The sequence below is a fragment of the Notolepis coatsorum genome (assembly GCF_963971535.1).
Source record: "Notolepis coatsorum genome assembly, chromosome: 19".
NCBI lineage: Eukaryota > Metazoa > Chordata > Actinopteri > Aulopiformes > Paralepididae > Notolepis > Notolepis coatsorum.
In genome coordinates this window covers 85,936,063-85,955,160 of record NC_140183.1, presented here as the reverse complement: position 1 = coordinate 85,955,160, position 19,098 = coordinate 85,936,063, and the positions used below count along the sequence as shown (strand labels likewise).

Sequence of the window (19,098 nt, the reverse complement as noted above, 5' to 3'; positions counted from 1 at the left end):
AATTAATGTGTTTAATTCTATTCTTACATAGGTTATGTCATTTCAGCCGTTGTGCCTGATCAGAGGGACAGCTAAAGGGGTGCATTTTGACCATAACCCTTTTTTCCCTTCTTTTTTTTGTCATGGTTTAATTGACACTGTTCACACAATTTTGCACAATTAACCTGTGACCCGAACCTGCCTTAGACTATCGGCTGGGATGCTTTAATTTAATTTTGTTTTGAATTTTCCTATACCCTTTTGGGCTATAACAATGTGATGTTGAAGCGCAGATTCGGAAATAGAGGGCTGCAGGTTGATGTGGAGTTATTATTTAATAATGGCTATTTTTACCATTATGGTTGTCTCATGTTGGGGCCAGGGCTCAGGTGGGTTTCGACCGATATCTTTATTGAATTTTATTTTATTATTATTTGTGTTTATTGGACTAGTGGGGGTTCACTCAGGGGTTTATCTAGAGGGGGGTTGGAGTGGGGAGCGTCTTATTAATCCATGTCTCTAGTGGGAAGTGATAGGAGGATGACCATCCTCAGGGGATGGGGCATAGGGTGGGGATTGGAGAGTGGGTATAGGGGACCTTATATTAGGACGGGTGGGTTAGGGTTTAGAGTAGAAGGGGGAGGGGTTGTAGCTGGGGTGGTATTTTTATGTGTTTTATGTACTGTTTTATGTGTGTGTAATTGTTCCTCTGAACTCCTGGGATTGACCGTCCGGGCCCGCCGGGATCGGCACCTCTGTACTCAGCCTGGCTGCACTGGTATGTTCTCTACGCATTTATACAAGCTCGACCATGGCTAAATTGAATATTTTAATTTGGAACGCAGGAGGGCTTAACGCCCCACACAAGCGTGCCAGTGTCCTTTGGCTATTGAAGAGGAGAAATATTGACCTTGCTCTCCTTAGTGAAACGCATTTATTGGTAGGTGACGTGTCAAGACTGGCAAATCGGCAATATCACGTTATCTCCTCATCCTCAGCCGATGATAAGACGAAAGGAGTAGTCATAGTTACAAGACGTAACCTTGATATCAAAATCTTGGATGTATGGTCGGACACGGAGGGAAGGATTACTATAGCAAAAGTTGAATTCTTGCATAGGAAGATGGCTATAATAGCATTGTATGCTCCTAACACATTTGATTCAGCGTTCTATAATACAATCACGAAGAATATGTTGGAACTTAATGGATACGCTCTCATGGTGGGTGGCGATTTTAATGCGTGCTGGGATGCTGAGATGGATAGGTCCGGGCCCTCTGAAACGAGCGACCAAAAACGGGCCTCTAAGGCCCTTAGGATGTGGGCTAAAGACACAGGGCTCACAGACCTTTGGCGTTTATGCAACCCCACCCTCAAAGATTACTCTCACCTGTCAGCCAGACACAAAAGCTTCTCTCGAATTGACTATGCATTCGCGTCCCCTAATATGTTTGATAGTTTCGATGTCTCATTGGTTCCCTTGGCTCTCTCAGACCACAAGGGGATTTTCCTTACGGCAACCTTTGGCAGGCTCTCCGCAAGAGCTCCCAGATGGCGTTTTAATTCGACCCTGCTAAAGAACGATGACTTCTGTTCTGAGTTCAGGAGTAAACTAGCTGAATTTTTGCAGATCAACGTTGGCACAGTAGAAGACCCTAGGGTCCTGTGGAACGCATTGAAAGGATTCATCAGGGGTCATGTCACACTATTTGCCTCCAATTTGCGAAAATCCCGGTCAAAAAAGCTAGAAGGACTGGAATCATTATATGCGGACCTATACGCATCCTTGCAAACTGACTATAATGAACGACTAAACACACAACGTAAGATAGTCAAAAAAGAAATAAACTCCATACTTAAACAACAGTCTGAGTTCTTGATACATAGGACAAGACAAAATTACTATTTTCACGGCTCCAGACCTAGCCATCTATTGGCAATGAAAATACGCTCAAATGATCATTTCTCGGATATCCCCTCGATTAGGACGAGCCAGGGTGCAGTCACTACTGATTCGAAAAAGATCAATGACACTTTTAAAGAGTTTTACTCACAGTTATATAGCTCAGAGGGTAATCTGGATGACTCTAAATTTGAATCGTTCATTGGCGGGCTTGAGATACCCCACATTTCTGAGGAAGAGGCCAAGGAACTGGGGAGACCGATTACTCTTATAGAATTGAGGGAGACTATTGTTGAAATGCAGAGGGGTAAGGCACCAGGCTGGGATGGTATTCCACCCGAAGTGTATTTAGCTTTTTGGGACCAACTGGGTCCATTGATGCTCGATATGATCAATTACGCTATCGAACAAGGGGAGTTCTCAAGAGATGTCAATATGGCGTTGATTTCTTTACTTCTCAAGAAGGACAAAGATCCCAATGATTGTGGTAGCTATAGACCCTTGAGTCTTCTCGGGGCCGATTTAAAGGTGTTTGCCAAGGTGCTGGCCCGTCGCCTGCAGAGATTTATGTCTGTATTGGTACACTGCGATCAAACTGGTTTTATCCCGGGGCGTCTGGCTGCAGATAATCTTAGGAGGCTGTTGCATGTAATCGATAACAGTAAAGACAATACAACTCCATCCACAGTTCTGTCTTTGGATGCCATGAAGGCGTTTGACAGACTTGAGTGGTCATACCTGTGGAAGGTACTTGAGGTCATGGGTCTTGGAAAGAGTTTTATTCATATGATTAAAGTCCTGTATGCCTCGCCGTCTGCGATGATACTGACAGGCAAAAACTGTTCCACACTCTTTCCAGTCTCCAGATCTTCTAGACAGGGTTGCCCTCTGAGCCCGGGACTGTTCGCGCTTTCCCTCGAACCTTTGGCCCAATTTATTAGGCAATCGGAGGACATCGTCCCCATAATGGTCAACAATACTCCACACAAAATTGCTCTCTATGCGGATGACCTGCTGATTTTCATGGACGACCCCTCCTGGTCGGCCACAAAATTATTGAGGATAATCGACGACTTTGGTAAATTGTCAGGTTTTAAGATTAACTGGAACAAATCAGCCTGCCTACCTCTTAATGAACTGGCCAAGGCGGTACGACTACCAGCTGATATCCCCATAGTAGAACATTTTAAATACTTGGGCATGGAGATATTCCCCACGCTGAACCAAACTACTAAGTACAACTTCACGGGTACTTATGATAAAATATGCCAGGATCTAGACAGGTGGTCGTCCCTTCCTAACTCCTTACAAGCCCGGGCTTCCATAATCAAAATGAACATCCTGCCTAGGATAAATTTTATTAGCTCAATGCTCCCCCTGCCCCCTCCAATAGACCACTGGCGCAAGGTACAATCGATGGTATCTAAGTTTGTCTGGAATAACAAACGCCCGAGAATCAAAAGGGCTACTACTCAACGTAGAAAACAAGATGGGGGCCTCGCAATCCCTGATTTTAAACTTTATTTCTGGTCCTTTTCACTGAGACCTCTGATGTGCTGGCTGGACCCTGTAGAGGCTGTATCGTGGCGCTCCTTAGAAGCGGCGGCGGTATCTCCGCTAAGATTGCAGGATGTAGTGTACTCCACTGTCTCTATTTCGAAATGCCGGCTGAGGTATGGACCGATCATAACTCACGTGATCCAAACGTGGCGTAATGTACAGAGGTCGTGTGGGGTTAAATGCCCTTGGCACCTGGACTCTCCAATTTTTAATAACCAGCAATTACTTGTTGGACACAAGCCGGTTAATATTCCTCAATGGCAAAGGAGGGGAGTGCATACTCTGGAGGATATTTATGATAAGAACGGCCTCCGTGCGTTTCAGGACTTAAGAGAATTTTATGATCTTCCCGGCGAGTCCTTCTTTCTTTACCTTCAACTAAGGTCAGCACTGAGGGCGCATGGCGTACCGTGGGCTCAAGCCTTGCACCCACACCCCTTCCTCAGGCTCATAGTGGACAGGACGACATCCAGAGGGTTTGTCTCCGACTTTTATACGCTCTTAATTCAATCCACGTATAAAAATTTATCATTGGATACAATCTGGCGTGTGGATATCCCGGAGTTGGACCCTGAGTTTGACTGGGATGATGTTTGGGCAAATGTGGCATTATCTTCCCGCAACCCCAATCACCAGCAAATTAATTTTAATTATATTCATAGGACCTATCTTACACCTAGGAAGCTATATGCTATGGGACTGATAACCGACTCTCGGTGCACTTTGTGCTCTCAAAAGGCCACCGGCACTTATATGCATATGTATTGGGATTGCCCACCAGTGGCCCGCTTCTGGAGGTCAATAACGGACAAACTTTCAGATCTGTGTGGCTTAACTATCCCATTCTCAGCTGTTACGCTACTCCTGAACGATATAACGACACTACCCGCGTCCGTACAACTGAAAAGGGTTGTCCTAGCGGGCGTCACAGCAGCGAAGAAGCTAATAGCAATGAGATGGAAGGAGCCTGAGAAGCTTACAATGATTAACTGGTCCCTAACTCTATTGGATGTGATTTATCTTGAGATATCCACAGCCCGGGTGATTGGGGTGGGGCAGGCTGGAATTGACCTGTGGTTCGCAGCAGCTGAGAAGGTAAAGACCGCAGTGTGCGGCTGAGCGGGGTTGGGGTGCGTGTTCGGGTGAGTCCGGCGGTCTCTTGGGAGGGGGAGGAGGAAATGTTTTTGTCTGTCTTGTCCTTTGTCTTGTCATCTTGAGTTTAGCTGGGGATATTATGGGGGGGCAGCTATTTAACTATTTCTTCACTGTTTGGCCACTTTTACACGGTCTCTGTGAGTCTATGGAACACCTCTACAGGTTTTTGTTTTTTCATGAAGGTTCATTGCTCTGTTTTCAGGTCGTGTTCCCAAAAATTGTCCTTGTGGTGGATTGGAGATGTACGTTTTATTAATATAGGGTCACACGGCCGGGAATCGGGGCTGAACACTGGGAAAGACCATTTATTAGATAGTACCCCTTGGAATTAATTTAGAAGGTTGAACTCTGTTTTCTTTTCTCTTGTCTGTATAATTGTTAGTCTGTATTATTATTATTATTATTATTGTTTTTGTTATTTTCTTGTGAAGTTCTATGTATTGTGATTGTGGTTAATGTGTTGTCTTGTTTCGTGTGAATAACAATAAAAAAAATTTGATAAAAAAAAAAAAAACAGTAAATATCCCAATAAATCACAGGAATATACATTCCTGTATTTGAATCAATAAATGTAGGTTACGAGATATATACATAATCCCCACAATACAATACAATACATACATATGCTCTTGCTCGCTCTCCCCCCCCCTCAGGACCCCCCTTGGATAATCCATCCATTATTCGTTTCTAACCAGGGATTACAATTCATATGCTAACCTTTATTCTCTCCACCACTTCTAACCAAATTGCATTGTTAGTTTCACTGATACCTAAAATTCTTGCTGTAGATATCTCTAAATAAATCACATCGAGATAGGTAAGAATCCATACCTTCCGGCACATTTTATCCGGTTGAATCCATCGTGATGCTATCAACTTTTTAGCAGCCGTAAGACCGGACAAAATTAGTCTCTTTAGCTGTATAGAGGCTGCTAACTGAGAAACATCATTCAACAACAATACAGAAGGCATTACAGGTATGTTCAGAAATAAAAATTCTGATAATTGCGTAGTGACTTCTTCCCAGAATATCTTAACGGGGGAATTCCCAATACATATGCATAAATGTACCTATATCACCTCTTAGACACAAGGAGCATAGAGAGTCTTGTTTAAGCCCCATTCGGTTCAATAGTTTTTAATAGTTATTTATTTTATTTGCTATATCTATTCATAATTCATCCATCCAGCCTGATGTTATCATTGGGAATGGCTCTGAGATCGCAAACAGGCAATACCGCCACCTAACGCCTTGCGGCCGGTATTGCTCTGGCTTGGGCTGTACGTCGATCTAAGAAGTCCGGTCCAGGTTTTTCTTCTCAGGCATGAGTAACGTTTATAACACATGGATTGGGGACACTCGAGCACCGCCTGTTCATGTGTTTTGGTGGATAACGTTGGACACACGACCGCAATCAATATTTGGAATGGCGATCAGATAATTGGATTATTCTTTTTGCAGTACATCATAGACGAGGTAAGGACTATATGTTATCAATCTTGCGTTGATCCGATGATTTTTTTTCCCGCAATCGCAACGGGTGTCTAATGTACTGTGTAATGTATGCAGTTGGTGGCGCTCGAAGCATAGAAACCCCCCCCCTTTCGTGCATGCATGATGAAACATAATACCGATAATCTAGCGTTGATTTCAGAATGATTCTTGATCCAGGTGAGAAATGGCACGATTTATAATGAAATGCAGTAAAGCGCTGTTTGCCGGAGTTTCCTGGGATTACACAGGATCACTCTAAAACTATACTCATATTCACCATGGTATAAAACGGAAATGTATGGATGAAAAAATGTATCTGTTTTTTGCATGTTGACTAGAAGAAACTCACTGACAATCGACATTGTTATTAGATCCATAGCTGTAATATTTAATATAGGTTTAGCACTGCAAACACGGGAACAGAGCGCTGGCACACAACGACCCAACGCCCATAGCAACCCCTGGCGCTGAAAGTGTTAAATTATTAATAATTTTTATGAAGAAAAAAATTACCTTTTTTTACATATTAGTTTCACATGTATGTGTAAGATTATAACTGTTTGTTGGTTTCATTAAACATATACGTGAATGAACAAAATGAAGTTTTAATAAAATAAAAGAAATAAGAAAAAAATATTCTATTTAATTTTTTTACATTTGAGTTTTTTCCCCCTCCACGAGTAATACACGATCCCTCTAGTATAGCATGCGATCAATCGATCTGGATTTTTCTTTAAAATGCCCATCCCTAGTTATAACGTGTGTCGCTGTGCAATTGAATTCCTTGATGTTATCATTTTCACCTGTATGTGGATGGTTGAATATTTTAGTATCAAAGGTCTTTGAACAAATGTGTACATCGACCACATATATATTCAAGAGAGACGGTTAGTTTTAACTGCAGCCTCTTTATACATGGATGTGACTATACTATAAAGAGCCAGTTAGTTTTAACCACAGGCTCTTTATACATGGATGTGACTATACTATAAAGAGCCAGTTAGTTTTAACCACAGGCTCTCTGTACATGGATGTGACTATACTATAAAGAGCCAGTTAGTTTTAACCACAGGCTCTCTGTACATGGATGTGACTATACTATAAAGAGCCAGTTCGTTTTAACCACAGGCTCTCTGTACATGGATGTGACTATACTATAAAGAGCCATTTCGTTTTAACCACAGGCTCTCTGTACATGGATGTGACTATACTATAAAGAGCCAGTTCGTTTTAACCACAGGCTCTCTGTACATGGATGTGACTATACTATAAAGAGCCAGTTCGTTTTAACCACAGGCTCTCTGTACATGGATGTGACTATACTATAAAGAGCCAGTTCGTTTTAACCACAGGCTCTCTGTACATGGATGTGACTATACTATAAAGAGCCAGTTAGTTTTATAGTCCAGTCATTATATGAAAAAACCTAGGACAAATTGCAACAGTAGCAAACTCAACTGATTTTGTATCCTCATTATGTCCTTAGTGAGGGAAAAAAAGTCCCAAGGAATCCCATCATGGGAAAGTTTTGAAAACGACCTATATATATTCATATCGAAAAATGCCTGTTATAACATAGTGGTGAAAATTTTACTTTTAGATATCACTATAAAAACTCACAAGCTGATTACACACACAAAGACAAGAAAAAAAGTCAATCACAACTTCATTGAATTATTCTGTTTACTCATGCAAATCATACATTATCTTATTTGATATGCACCAATTAGCATACACGCCAGAACTAATCAAAACATTTGATAAAGAAATTTTTTTCTTCTTGGAATATTAGTAGATAGGCTCTGTGGAGCTCAGTCCATGAGGATGGGGCTCAAGGGTTTATGTCCGTGGGGATAGGTCCATGGAGATGGGGGGTTTTATAATAGGCGGAAACTACATATTTGTACAGCATGCAAAACACTACATGATTCTTGCACAAAACTACATGGGCTTAACATAAATTTGGTATGTCTGTATAGGGGAGGCTTGTAGGTACCCATGTAACCCATTTCCATTAACATATATTGAGGTAGAAGGCCAAGGGACCATTTGAAAAATGGTGATGGCCATATTTCCCTCCCCAAAAAATCGTCTTAACTTTGAATAATTAGGTATGTAGCCCCCTTTCCAATGAGGTAACATGACATGGTTGGTCTCATTGGAAACCCGAGGTTGTCTAGAATCAAATGGTATCTTTACTTTTGAGCTACCTCAAAATTTGAACGCGTCACAATCTCTGAAAGACAGTGTCGTCAGTGATCCTGCCAGCAATCAAGTACATTGAAAAAAAACACATTTCCCATGATGGGATTCCTTGGGACTTTTTTTCTCTCACTAAAGACATATTGAGGATACAAAATCAGTTGAGTTTGCTAATGTTGCAATTTGTCCTAGGTTTAGCCTAATTCTGGTCTATAATGACTGGACTATAGGGGTAACAAAACATTGAAAAAAAAACACATTTCCCATGATGGGATTCCTTGGGACTTTTTTTCTCTCACTAAAGACATATTGAGGATACAAAATCAGTTGAGTTTGCTAATGTTGCAATTTGTCCTAGGTTTAGCCTAATTCTGACTATAATGACTGGACTATTAACCACAGGCTCTCTGTACATGGATGTGACTATAAAGAGCCAGTTAGTTTTAACCACAGGCTCTTTATACATGGATGTGACTATACTATAAAGAGCCAGTTAGTTTTAACCACAGGCTCTCTGTACATGGATGTGACCAGGGGAGGAAATTAGGCCACTTTAGTCGCCAATTGCGAGTATTTTTTACGTTTGGCGAGTAATTCATGAAGAGCACTCGCCAGTCTGGCGAGTACTAGTAATTACAAAACAAAACAAAAAAATCATTCTGCAATCTGCTGATTCGCTCACTGGCACAAGCCGAACTCTGACTCCCCCCTTGATTCCTCCCATTTGCGCCTCATAATAATCCAACCATAACCAATGAACATCATCGTTGTACAGATGCGCTCTAAGCTCCTCCAATGAACACTCATTTTCTAGAAGATGCCGCCCATCTAGGGCAAGTGGACAGATCACTGCGCGCGGACCTACAGACTCCTGCCACCGGCTTGACAACGTAGACAAACTTAGACAAAAACACATCAGTGGATGAAAATAATTGCATGTAGAGTCGTCTCTTTCGGATATCAGTGCGGTCTGACATGGGGGGCGAACAACAGCATGCGACGCGTCTCCTTCGAGTCGGATGAGAATGACAAGTCAACCAGCATTAGCCGGCTAGTTACCTAGCATGTAACAAGCTACCATAACGCGCGTTCAACATAGTGGACTATACTGAGCGGCTTTGCTTAAATGCAGCCGAGTGACATTTTTATTATTACCGGGTTTCCCCCCATATCACCACTCGCCCATATGCCCTTCACAACGGTGATGTTGTCATACTAGTCATTCAGAATACACCTGCTGAACCCCTAGCGTCATCTTACAGCACAAGTACAGTACAACCAGAATACATTTGGCATACAACCAGAGTGCAAATGTAACAAGTCAAGTTGTTTTATTTAGCTATTACATTACAGTGAAATGCTTGGTTCTTTCACTGCCCAACTCAGTCCAACCCAGTCCAGCATCTTTCACTGCCCAGTTCAGCCCAACCCAGTCCTGAATAGTTCCCTCTTTCATGTTAATATGTGATATCCTAATATTTTGAAGAGTAGAGACAGTGTGATTAATACATGTTGTATGCTAATATTGTGGAGAGTAGAGACACTTATTCATGTTTTATGCTAATAAATATTTTAACGAGTAGAGACACGGTGTGATTATTACTATGATTGAAAATCAATTTAGACGAAGACATACAAAGAAGTAATTATCACAATTAGCGATTTTATTTTTGGCTGGTAAACAAATCAGTTTGGCTGGTAAAAAAAAATCATCTACTCGCCAGTTGGCTGGTGAGCCAAAAAGTTAGTTTCCTCCCCTGGATGTGACTATACTATAAAGAGCCAGTTAGTTTTAACCACAGGCTTTTTATACATGGATGTGACTATAAAGTAGGGATGCTCCGATATTGGTATCGGTATCGGCCGCCGATATCAGTAATTTTTTTTTTTTTAAAGATTGGATTTAGTTTTTTTTATAATTAAAAAATAATAATAAATAAAGAAATAACCATTCAGTACATTTATATCTATGTGTTAATTTGTTACATTTAGTTTCACTAAGTTAGGAAAGTAATGTTTTAAGTCAAGCCTGATGTTGCCTTGCACAAAATAATGATCCCAGTCTCTTCCACACAGTGAGGCGTACAGTTTATTAATTGAATGAATGAAGTTTATTTTCTGTCTTTGTTTACAACAAATCAAAAACAGCGACTGGGTGGCGTAGCGGAGATTGCGCTCGTCACCAATGCAAGAGACTCCGGTATCGAATCCCAGTCTCAGCATTGCTTTCGGCTTGGGCCGGCCGTCGTACTGGCTCATTTGGCAGAGTCAGTGGGTGGAAGTCGATGGGTGGGGATTGGACGTTGTGGACAGGTTGGGAGACGCCTGCACAGCAGAGACAGGAAGTGGCGAGGCTAGTGTGAGCCTCCCATGCGTTACACCTCGCCAATGAGAGTCCGCGCTGTCAGGCGAAAAGATGTGACAGAGCAACGTTCAAGACAGGGGAGGGGAGAATTGGATACATGAAATTGGGATGGGAGAAAAATAGAAAATGAGAAAGTGGATAAAAAAATTATTAAAATATAAAACACACTTGTGATCCTTTACAATTCTTAAACAAAATATATATTGGTATTGACCGATACCCAAACCCAGGTATCGGTATCGGGACTGAAAAAGTCGTATCGGTGCATCCCTACTATAAAGAGCCAGTTAGTTTTAACCACAGGCAAACGTTGTCTGTATTTAACGTTACCTCAGGATACCACTGTAATTGTAGCAAACGTTGTATTTTTTTTTTATCCACTTTTTCTCCCATTTTCTATTTTTCTCCCATCCCAATTTCGTATCATCCAATTCAACCCTCCCCTGTCTCGAACGCTGTTTCTTGCCTCCCACAAGCCGGCTGCAATGTGGACTAAGTCATACATAGCACAAGTCCCCTCCGATACTCGAGGTAACAGCAGTCGCATATTTTCACCTGCGCGGCACGATCTTTCAGGGGTCTGCGCTTTGGAGGGGCGCCGCCCCCATCGCTTCCTGATTCTACTGCGCAGGCGCACCAACCGACCTGTAGGAGACGCTGTCCACAATGCCCGATCCCCACCCATCAGTTTCTCACCCCCTAATACGGCCAATGTGTATTAGTACGGACGACCAGCTAAACTGAAAGCAATGTGGAGCGCTGGGCTCGAACAGGCGAACCCAGCGTCTCCAGTATTCGTGGTGAGCGCCTAGCCCACTGCACCACGTAGCCGCCCTAGCAAACGTTGTCTGTATTTAACGTTTACCTCAGTTGGTAAGCTATTTAGCTAATGTTGTTAGCATTGGATAGCATCAATGCTAGCTGGCTGCAGCTCAGCACCATGCCATGGGAATACTACACTAAATTATGGAGGCTTTTTAATCGTCATGGTAAGAGAGGATGTTTGGCCTTTTTCTGAAAACCCAAGCCCATATTGTTCCATAGCATACCCGTTTGCGTCTATGCTTTGCTAGTCGAAAGGACTGGACACACACACGGACAAGTTAAACATCAATCAATTAATTTATTACAACACAGGTAGTTTGAGCAGCCTCTGACCGCACCACGGGGCTATTATATTATATACGGCTTTGAGCTCTCTCTCTCTCTCTCTCCTGCCGATTAAATCCACAGCTCTTCCTCCTCCTCATCACCGGCTGCCTGTGAAGCTGCACTGTGTGTGTCGCTCTGTTGAAAACTAGCGTCAGCTCAAAACAAAAGCACAGAACCGGACGTGTCTATGAGGGGGGCGTACTAGCGTAGGTCAGTGGCCAATCGGAGCGCAAAACGGGAACCCGGAAACACGAACACGTTGGTAAAAGCATAGACGCCAATGGGCCTCATTCACAAAGCGATATAAGAACAGATTTCGTTCTTAACACTATGATCACCGCGGACGAGTTTTCACGTCATTCCGAGCCATGCTCATTCTGCCGAAGACGCCGTAACTCGTCTTTGATGTCAATATTTCAAAAATCTGTCATCGAAATCATATTTCCTTTCCGGAGCCCTGAGACACACTGCTGATCTCCTCTCAACTCTCTAGCGGTTCAAGAGCGCCATCTGGTGGCCGATCGGCAGATCGCCAACCGGATATTAACCTTTGAACCGGTAGTACTCATCCATATGTGGTCCGGCCACTCGCTATAGCTCCCGCGACTCCATCTTGAAACACTGGATAATAGATCGCTCGCCCTAACTCAATAAACAACGTTATTTGGACGTATATACTATTATATCCTGGAAATGGATCGGGCATTTCTACATCCCATAATAGAAAAAAATCTGTTCCACGCTCATCTGCCAGCGGCGCGAGGAAGCCACGGTAAGATTCAGCGTTATTTTCTAACGTATTCTATACTAACTGATCTGATGAACATATGACCCACTCTGGATGAATCATCTAACGCTGCCAACGGAATTATAAACGATCCCCCGCCCATCCGGTCAACATCAGATGATGCGTAGAAACTTCTAGAAGTACGTCCAGTTGAAACTTTTTATCTCGCACAGATTCCTACCAAACTGTATTTGATCATCAATATAATGCATTTAGGGCTATAAATCACGTTCTGAAGAAAGCTGCAGAAAACGATAACATACTTATACTTTAGACCATATTTTAGTATGAATATGTGAATGAAAAAGTTTAACGTTGCTACACCCTGAACAATACATATAGGACATTGAATGGGCCATAATAATGGCAATTTAGCAATAGAATTTAAAAAGTTATAGCCCTGCAAAGAAGGGGAACTTCTCCATAGACAAATAGAGCTGGCGAGGGATGGTAAATTATGAATTTAACCCATGGCGATTAAAGTGTTAACTAGCATTTCTTCTTATTTTGTTCTTACCTGGGATTCAGCAATGTTTTCTTATTTTTGCTTTTCGAGAGCACTCTTACCCAGATGAGAAACATTTAAAAAAGCCTACCATTCATAATAATACATAATACATTTATATAACGCTTTTCCTAATGCTCAAAGACACTTTACAAAACAAACAATACAATACAGTTTTAGTAGAGAAAATAAATAATAATAATATATAAAAAGGTGAGGGAAGGAGTTCATGGGTTGAAAGCAAACCATTGGTCAATTGCCCCCAAATACCCCCAAATACGACTTTATAAACCCAGAACCTTTCAATAATAATAATTATTATTATTATTATTATAACTTATTGCGTGCATTCTGCTTCTGAAATGGATTATATATTGCACGCATATTTACAACCTCTCCTCTAGGGATGTCCCGATTGCCTTTTTTTGCTCCCGATCCGATCCCGATCATGTGATTTTAAATATCTACCGTTCCCGATCGTTCCCGATCCGATCTTTCACATTAGTAATCAATTTTGACGCATTTTTGTCATAAACTGGCGGAGCAAGACAAGCCCCTCTGTTGCCTAATACTAGATAGTCCCTCGAGGTGCGCGAGCGCGGAGGCTCTTGTTATTACATTCACCCTGAGAAATGTGCTTCATATGAGAAATATTAAAAGTTTCAATATATGTTTGCACATTAGTATACATTCAGTGTTCGACTTACGTAATGATTTGCTCCATTCTGGTCTGAAACGCTGACTATAATCCTCAGTCACAGCAAATAATTGACGTTATCCTCCAGGTGAAAAGTTAGTCTGAAAACTTCGCCTCCAGCCTGCTGCTTCATGAGTTTTTCCTCCACGCGGAATGTCCTCCTTGCAAACAAAGTGGCTGTTGGACTGGCTTGACTTTCTATTTTAAAATGCTTAGTTCCAAACCTCTGACATTTGTCTAGCTGCTCAAGTCAGTGGATAACCGTGTTTCGGGAGCGACGTGTTGTGATGTGAGCGTGTAGGTCTAAATTAAAGGGAATGTGTTTGTTGCAACGGTGTAAATTAAAGGGAATGTGTTTGTTGTGGACAATTATTCTGCTCTGTGTGACAATAAATACATTAATGATGATATATTATATGTAATTTAAAACCAAAACCAAGGCCTCCGTATGAGTTTAAGACGTGGACATGGTCATGTTTGTTGAATAAAAAAATAAAGAAAGAAATTGACTGCCGATTTTTATTTTTTATTTTTCCCCGATCCCGATCCTCTGAAAAGCACGTGATCGGCGCCGATCACGTGATCGGATCGGGACATCCCTACTCTCCTCTCCTCTCTGCTCCACACCTACAAGTTCTGAGCGCACTCAGGGTTTTAGCCACAGGGACCTTTCAGAGAGTATTTTCCAACCTACTGCACCATTGGTTCTTGACAAGTGTGCAGTAGACGTAGTTCAGTATTGACAAAGTCTACATTGCTGGAACGATTTATTTCGTCATTTTTATTTGTCATCAGATTAACACGCACACACACGATGAGCGACCCACAGGAACATACACACACACATGCACTGAGTCGTGACATGTGTGTGTGCGCTCGGACGTGCGCTAAGGCTGCCTCGCTAAGCCGTTTACTTATCCTGTTGAATGTATCAGCATGCAATGCCGAACCTCTCGAGCTGTTTTGCAGACGCCTCATTCGACTTATAAGGAGCAGGTGAGGCGTGTCTGTATGCAAATGAATAGAGCGCGAACGTGCATTTAAATGTAAGAACGGGTGGGATTCATCATTCAACACATCTGGGTAAGAACGGATTTGGACTTTAAGAACAGCTTGATGAACGTGGCGGTGGCTTTTCTTATTTTTCTCTCAACAGACGGGTAAGAAAGAATATAAGAAAAATAATAAGAGCGTGGGCAGCTACGTGGCGTAGTGGGCAAGGCGCTCGCCACGAATACTGGAGACGCTGGGCTCGCCTGTTCGAGCCCAGCGCTCCACATTGCTTTCAGTTTAGCTGGTCGTCCGTACTAATACACATTGGCCGTATTAGGGGGTGGGAAACTGATGGGTGGGGATCGGGCGTTGTGGACAGCGACTCCTACAGGTCGGTTGGTGCGCCTGCGCAGTAGAATCAGGAAGTGTCGGGGGCAGCGTGAGCCTCCCACGCGTTACTCCTCGCCACTCAGAGATCGAGCTGCGCAGGTGAAAAGATGCGACTGCGGGGAGCTCCCGTAGCTCACCGCGTATCTCAGCGCTATTTCGGCGTCGGGGACAACCGTGCTCGTCACGGATCTGGGGTACACGAGTTCGACTCCCGGACTCGCCGTATTTTCTCAGTGTCTTCCCCTGATCTATATCCCATTCAACCTGTTTCTGTCGGTCATGCTTGACCAGAAAAAGCGATAAACGCTAAAAAATGAAGTTTTAAAAAAAAAGAAAAGATGCGACTGCTGTTACCTCAAGTACCGGAGGGGACTTGTGCTATGTATGACTTAGTCCACATTGCAGCCGGCTTGTGGGAGGCAAGAAACAGGGGAGGGTTGAATTGGATGATACGAAATTGGGATGGGAGAAAAATATAGAAAATGGGAGAAAAAGTGGATAAAAAAAAAGAAAAATAATAAGAGCGTATCGTTGAATGAGGCCCAATGTCTGTCACCATGTGTCACTCAGTTCAGCACCATGGACAGAGCGCTCTCTGGAACAGACATCACTGTCTGAGACGAGCAGACTCCACTACCATGGCAAGATTGGGCCACTAGATATTATGACCCTGCATTAGTTTGTTATAATAATAATAATAATAAATGTAAAACAAATGTAGACTGATTGACATGGTGGATCAATGTCGCCACATAACATTAAAGATCAAAGTAAGCGCTCTTAAGTAATTTGCGATTTATTATACTTTATACTTATAGCACATGCATCAGTCTGGTCTCTTTTGAAAGGTAACATCACTTTGAGTGCTGATGTAATAGAGAAACAGGTTTGAACACACTGACGTAAAATATTTGCTCCTTACTTTTGTGTTGACTTGTTGCCAGATGCCTGTTTTTGGGTTCCAGCTGAGAGGTAGGAGCTGGAGAACACAACGGTTCCATAGTCTGAACTGAAGTCTTATGTAGTACAGGTCCAAAGTTTATAAAAAATCCCACCGAAAATGTGTGCTTAACAAAGGTTTTTGTAATGCGTGTACCGCAATAATTCAGCGTGGGAAACTCAGGCGATAGTATTACAGGAGGGTAATGGCTAGACGGCATCCACGCTATGGCTTTACATGAGTGATCCCTCACATGGCCCACCTGATGTCGCGGCAGCTTTGTGAGACTGCCATTTGTAGCCATCTACCTTTTTTAAATAGAAAGAAAGTCCCAGATTCAGAACCATCAGCAATAACTCTCCATTCCACTCTCTCTCTCTCTCTCTCTCTCTAGGATGTGCTGTCTATGCTGGACCAGCCTGCTGGCTTCAACAACGATGACTTTGAGATTCCCATCTACCCTTCTTTCAACGAGTGACCCAGTCAAGAAGACTCCTCTGCACATTGACTCCTCGCCCTCTCCTCTCTTTCTCTCCCTCACTCTTTCTCACTCTTAGCTCTTTGGCTCCTCTTTTGTCTTTGCAATTACTGCCCCCCCCCCCCCCCCCTTGCCTAGCATGGCTTAGATTGCACTGCCACAAGCCAGTTAAAGATGGAGGGACATACTTGACTACAGACGGGGGAGGAAAATCAAGGAATTGCTACTGACAATTAGAAGAGAAGACTGGTCTATCTATATTCAAGCCATTGTAAGAGAACACTTCTTTACCCAGCACTGCCCAAAGCTCAACAGCTCATGATGTTGTAGAATATGTTGTGTTTTTATGTTGTAGTAAGCGCACAATCACACAAGTAGAGCGTATGGATCGACTGCAGTAGAACACTCCTTACACTCTGGCATCGAAGGACATAATGACTTGACACAATTACACGCACAAGGCCTTTTCGATTTTTGGAATTCTCTTTATACTCTGGCTATTGCTCAGGCATTGATGAAGAGCTGTGTCATGCTGTCGATCCCTATAGCGCACAGGTGGATCACTCTAATCATTGATTTTAAACTCTCAGGTAATCCAGGGGATATACAACTTTGGTGTTTTTTTTTTTTTTACACTTGGAGCTATCGCACGCAAAGCACCTCTGTCTTGTGTCCTCCATACTTCACTGTCCTCCTCCGTACTTCAGTCATAGCTTTTTAGAGTTGAACAGCATGGGTATACGCATGTCGGAACACACATGCTTCACCGTCGTAGCTTTTTAGAGTTCAACCGCATGCCTATACGCATGTCAGAATACACACGCCGCTCCTTTCAAAGAGCGCTTTCGACGTTGTGCAGATTTATACTGAGGAACACATTTCTATTCACGTATGGAAAAAGATGATTCCCCAGGGGACGTGTGGAGATGGTGTTCAATGAACAATCTTATTTGGCAAAAAGAGACTATGCATGGTGTCGGTTACAATTGTGTGAGTCCCCTTGTTGAATCATATACATTACATTCTATATACAGAAGACCTTTGCCGTAGATTGTGTGTTTTTAAATGTGTGCATACGGTATCGATCTTGACTTGGAACACAACAATCATTGGGTTGCTGACTTGCTTGGTTTCCGTCTTCCTCTGTTGACTCACAATCTTCCTCCTCTCACTGTTCCAAGTGTGGGCTTTTCTTTTTTCGTTTGTTTTTTTAAATATTCAGAGTCAAAACATGTTCTTTTTGTAAAAGAAGAAGAAGAAAAGAAATCATAAAAGCAATAATTAACAAGCAGGAATTATGTACTTTTAAAGCCATTCTTTATTGTTGTCCTAAATGTTTTTATCTTGATGATTGTTATTTTAAAACGGAAAGACACCGTAGTTAGTGTTTTGGTTGGATTTGGATTTGTTTCCCAAGAAATGTTTGTAATTTCAGGCATTTGATTGGTTCTTGTTTTTGGAACCCTCTCCATCGTCATTGTTTAATTGGTATTTTATTAATGGTTTAATCAGGGTTGTATTAAGGATAAAAATGGAATGAATAGAGCTGAAATAATGTCATGTTCTTCAAGAGAGAAGTTGCTAATGATCTTTTTCTCCATGTGTTGCCTGCACCTGTGTGAGGTACAGATATTTGATCTTTGAACGGTTGCCAACAAGATCCCAACAAGATTGTGTCGCATATTCTACAATCTGTTTTTGGTATGTTTGTAGTATGGAAGAGTGATGGAAGTTGGATGGGATGAAAGATTATGCTTTTAAAGATGATAAAACCTTTGACATTTTAAGTATGTAATTGTTTTAATTTGACCCTTTTTTTATTACAATATGGTTGATTATATCTGTGTACCTCACTTGCACACAATCATGCCGACACATGTAAATTGTATGTAAACTCATGTCAATAGTTTCCTGTTTTTTTTAAAGGGTGGTATTTTGGTTTTTAACCTCTTTGGTTGTCCAGTATCCAGGTTTTTACAATGATGTGAACTGCAGTTTATATCACACATAGAAACACAAATATATAAATATACTGTATATGAAATGCTAAATGAGAGAAAGAGAAATGTTTGTTTTTTGTATTAAATTGTTATATTGTCAAAAGCTTGAGTCTGTTTTTGTTTTTTAGGTTGTATACATATTGTTTATTTTCTATGGTTGTTTATAGCAATTGGTACTGATGTTAAACTAGTTAGTAATATAGTACATTAGAATCATGCATTTTATAATGGGTTAAAGCCACGGTTAATTAAGAATTTGAGCCGTAGCCCTTGTTCATACTGGATACCCACAACTCTGCTAGTTATCCCAAATGGGGTCATGCTCCTGCCTGTAGAAGCCCTGAAAACTATGCTGAAATATATTTGGAGTGCACTGTGGAGTAGGTTTCAATATTGATTTCGGGGCTTGTACAGACCGGAGCATGACCCCCATTGACTTTGCATTAGTTTTGTGGCTAACTAGCTCGAACGGTGAGTATCCAGTATGAAGCATGGCT

General features: G+C 42.0%; 1 protein-coding gene across 12 annotated transcripts in view; it reads left to right on the top strand.

The window, feature by feature from the left end:
• Positions 1-18,698, top strand: part of arnt (aryl hydrocarbon receptor nuclear translocator) — a 61,701-nt gene extending 43,003 nt beyond the window's left edge. For all 12 annotated transcript variants that reach the window (XM_084336208.1, XM_084336207.1, XM_084336215.1 and 9 more), the window contains one exon: positions 16,518-18,698. In XM_084336208.1, coding sequence (XP_084192334.1) covers positions 16,518-16,601 — 84 coding nt within the window. In that variant the 3' untranslated portion in view covers positions 16,602-18,698. The remainder of the gene's footprint in view (positions 1-16,517) is intronic.
• Positions 18,699-19,098: the final 400 nt, after the last annotated feature.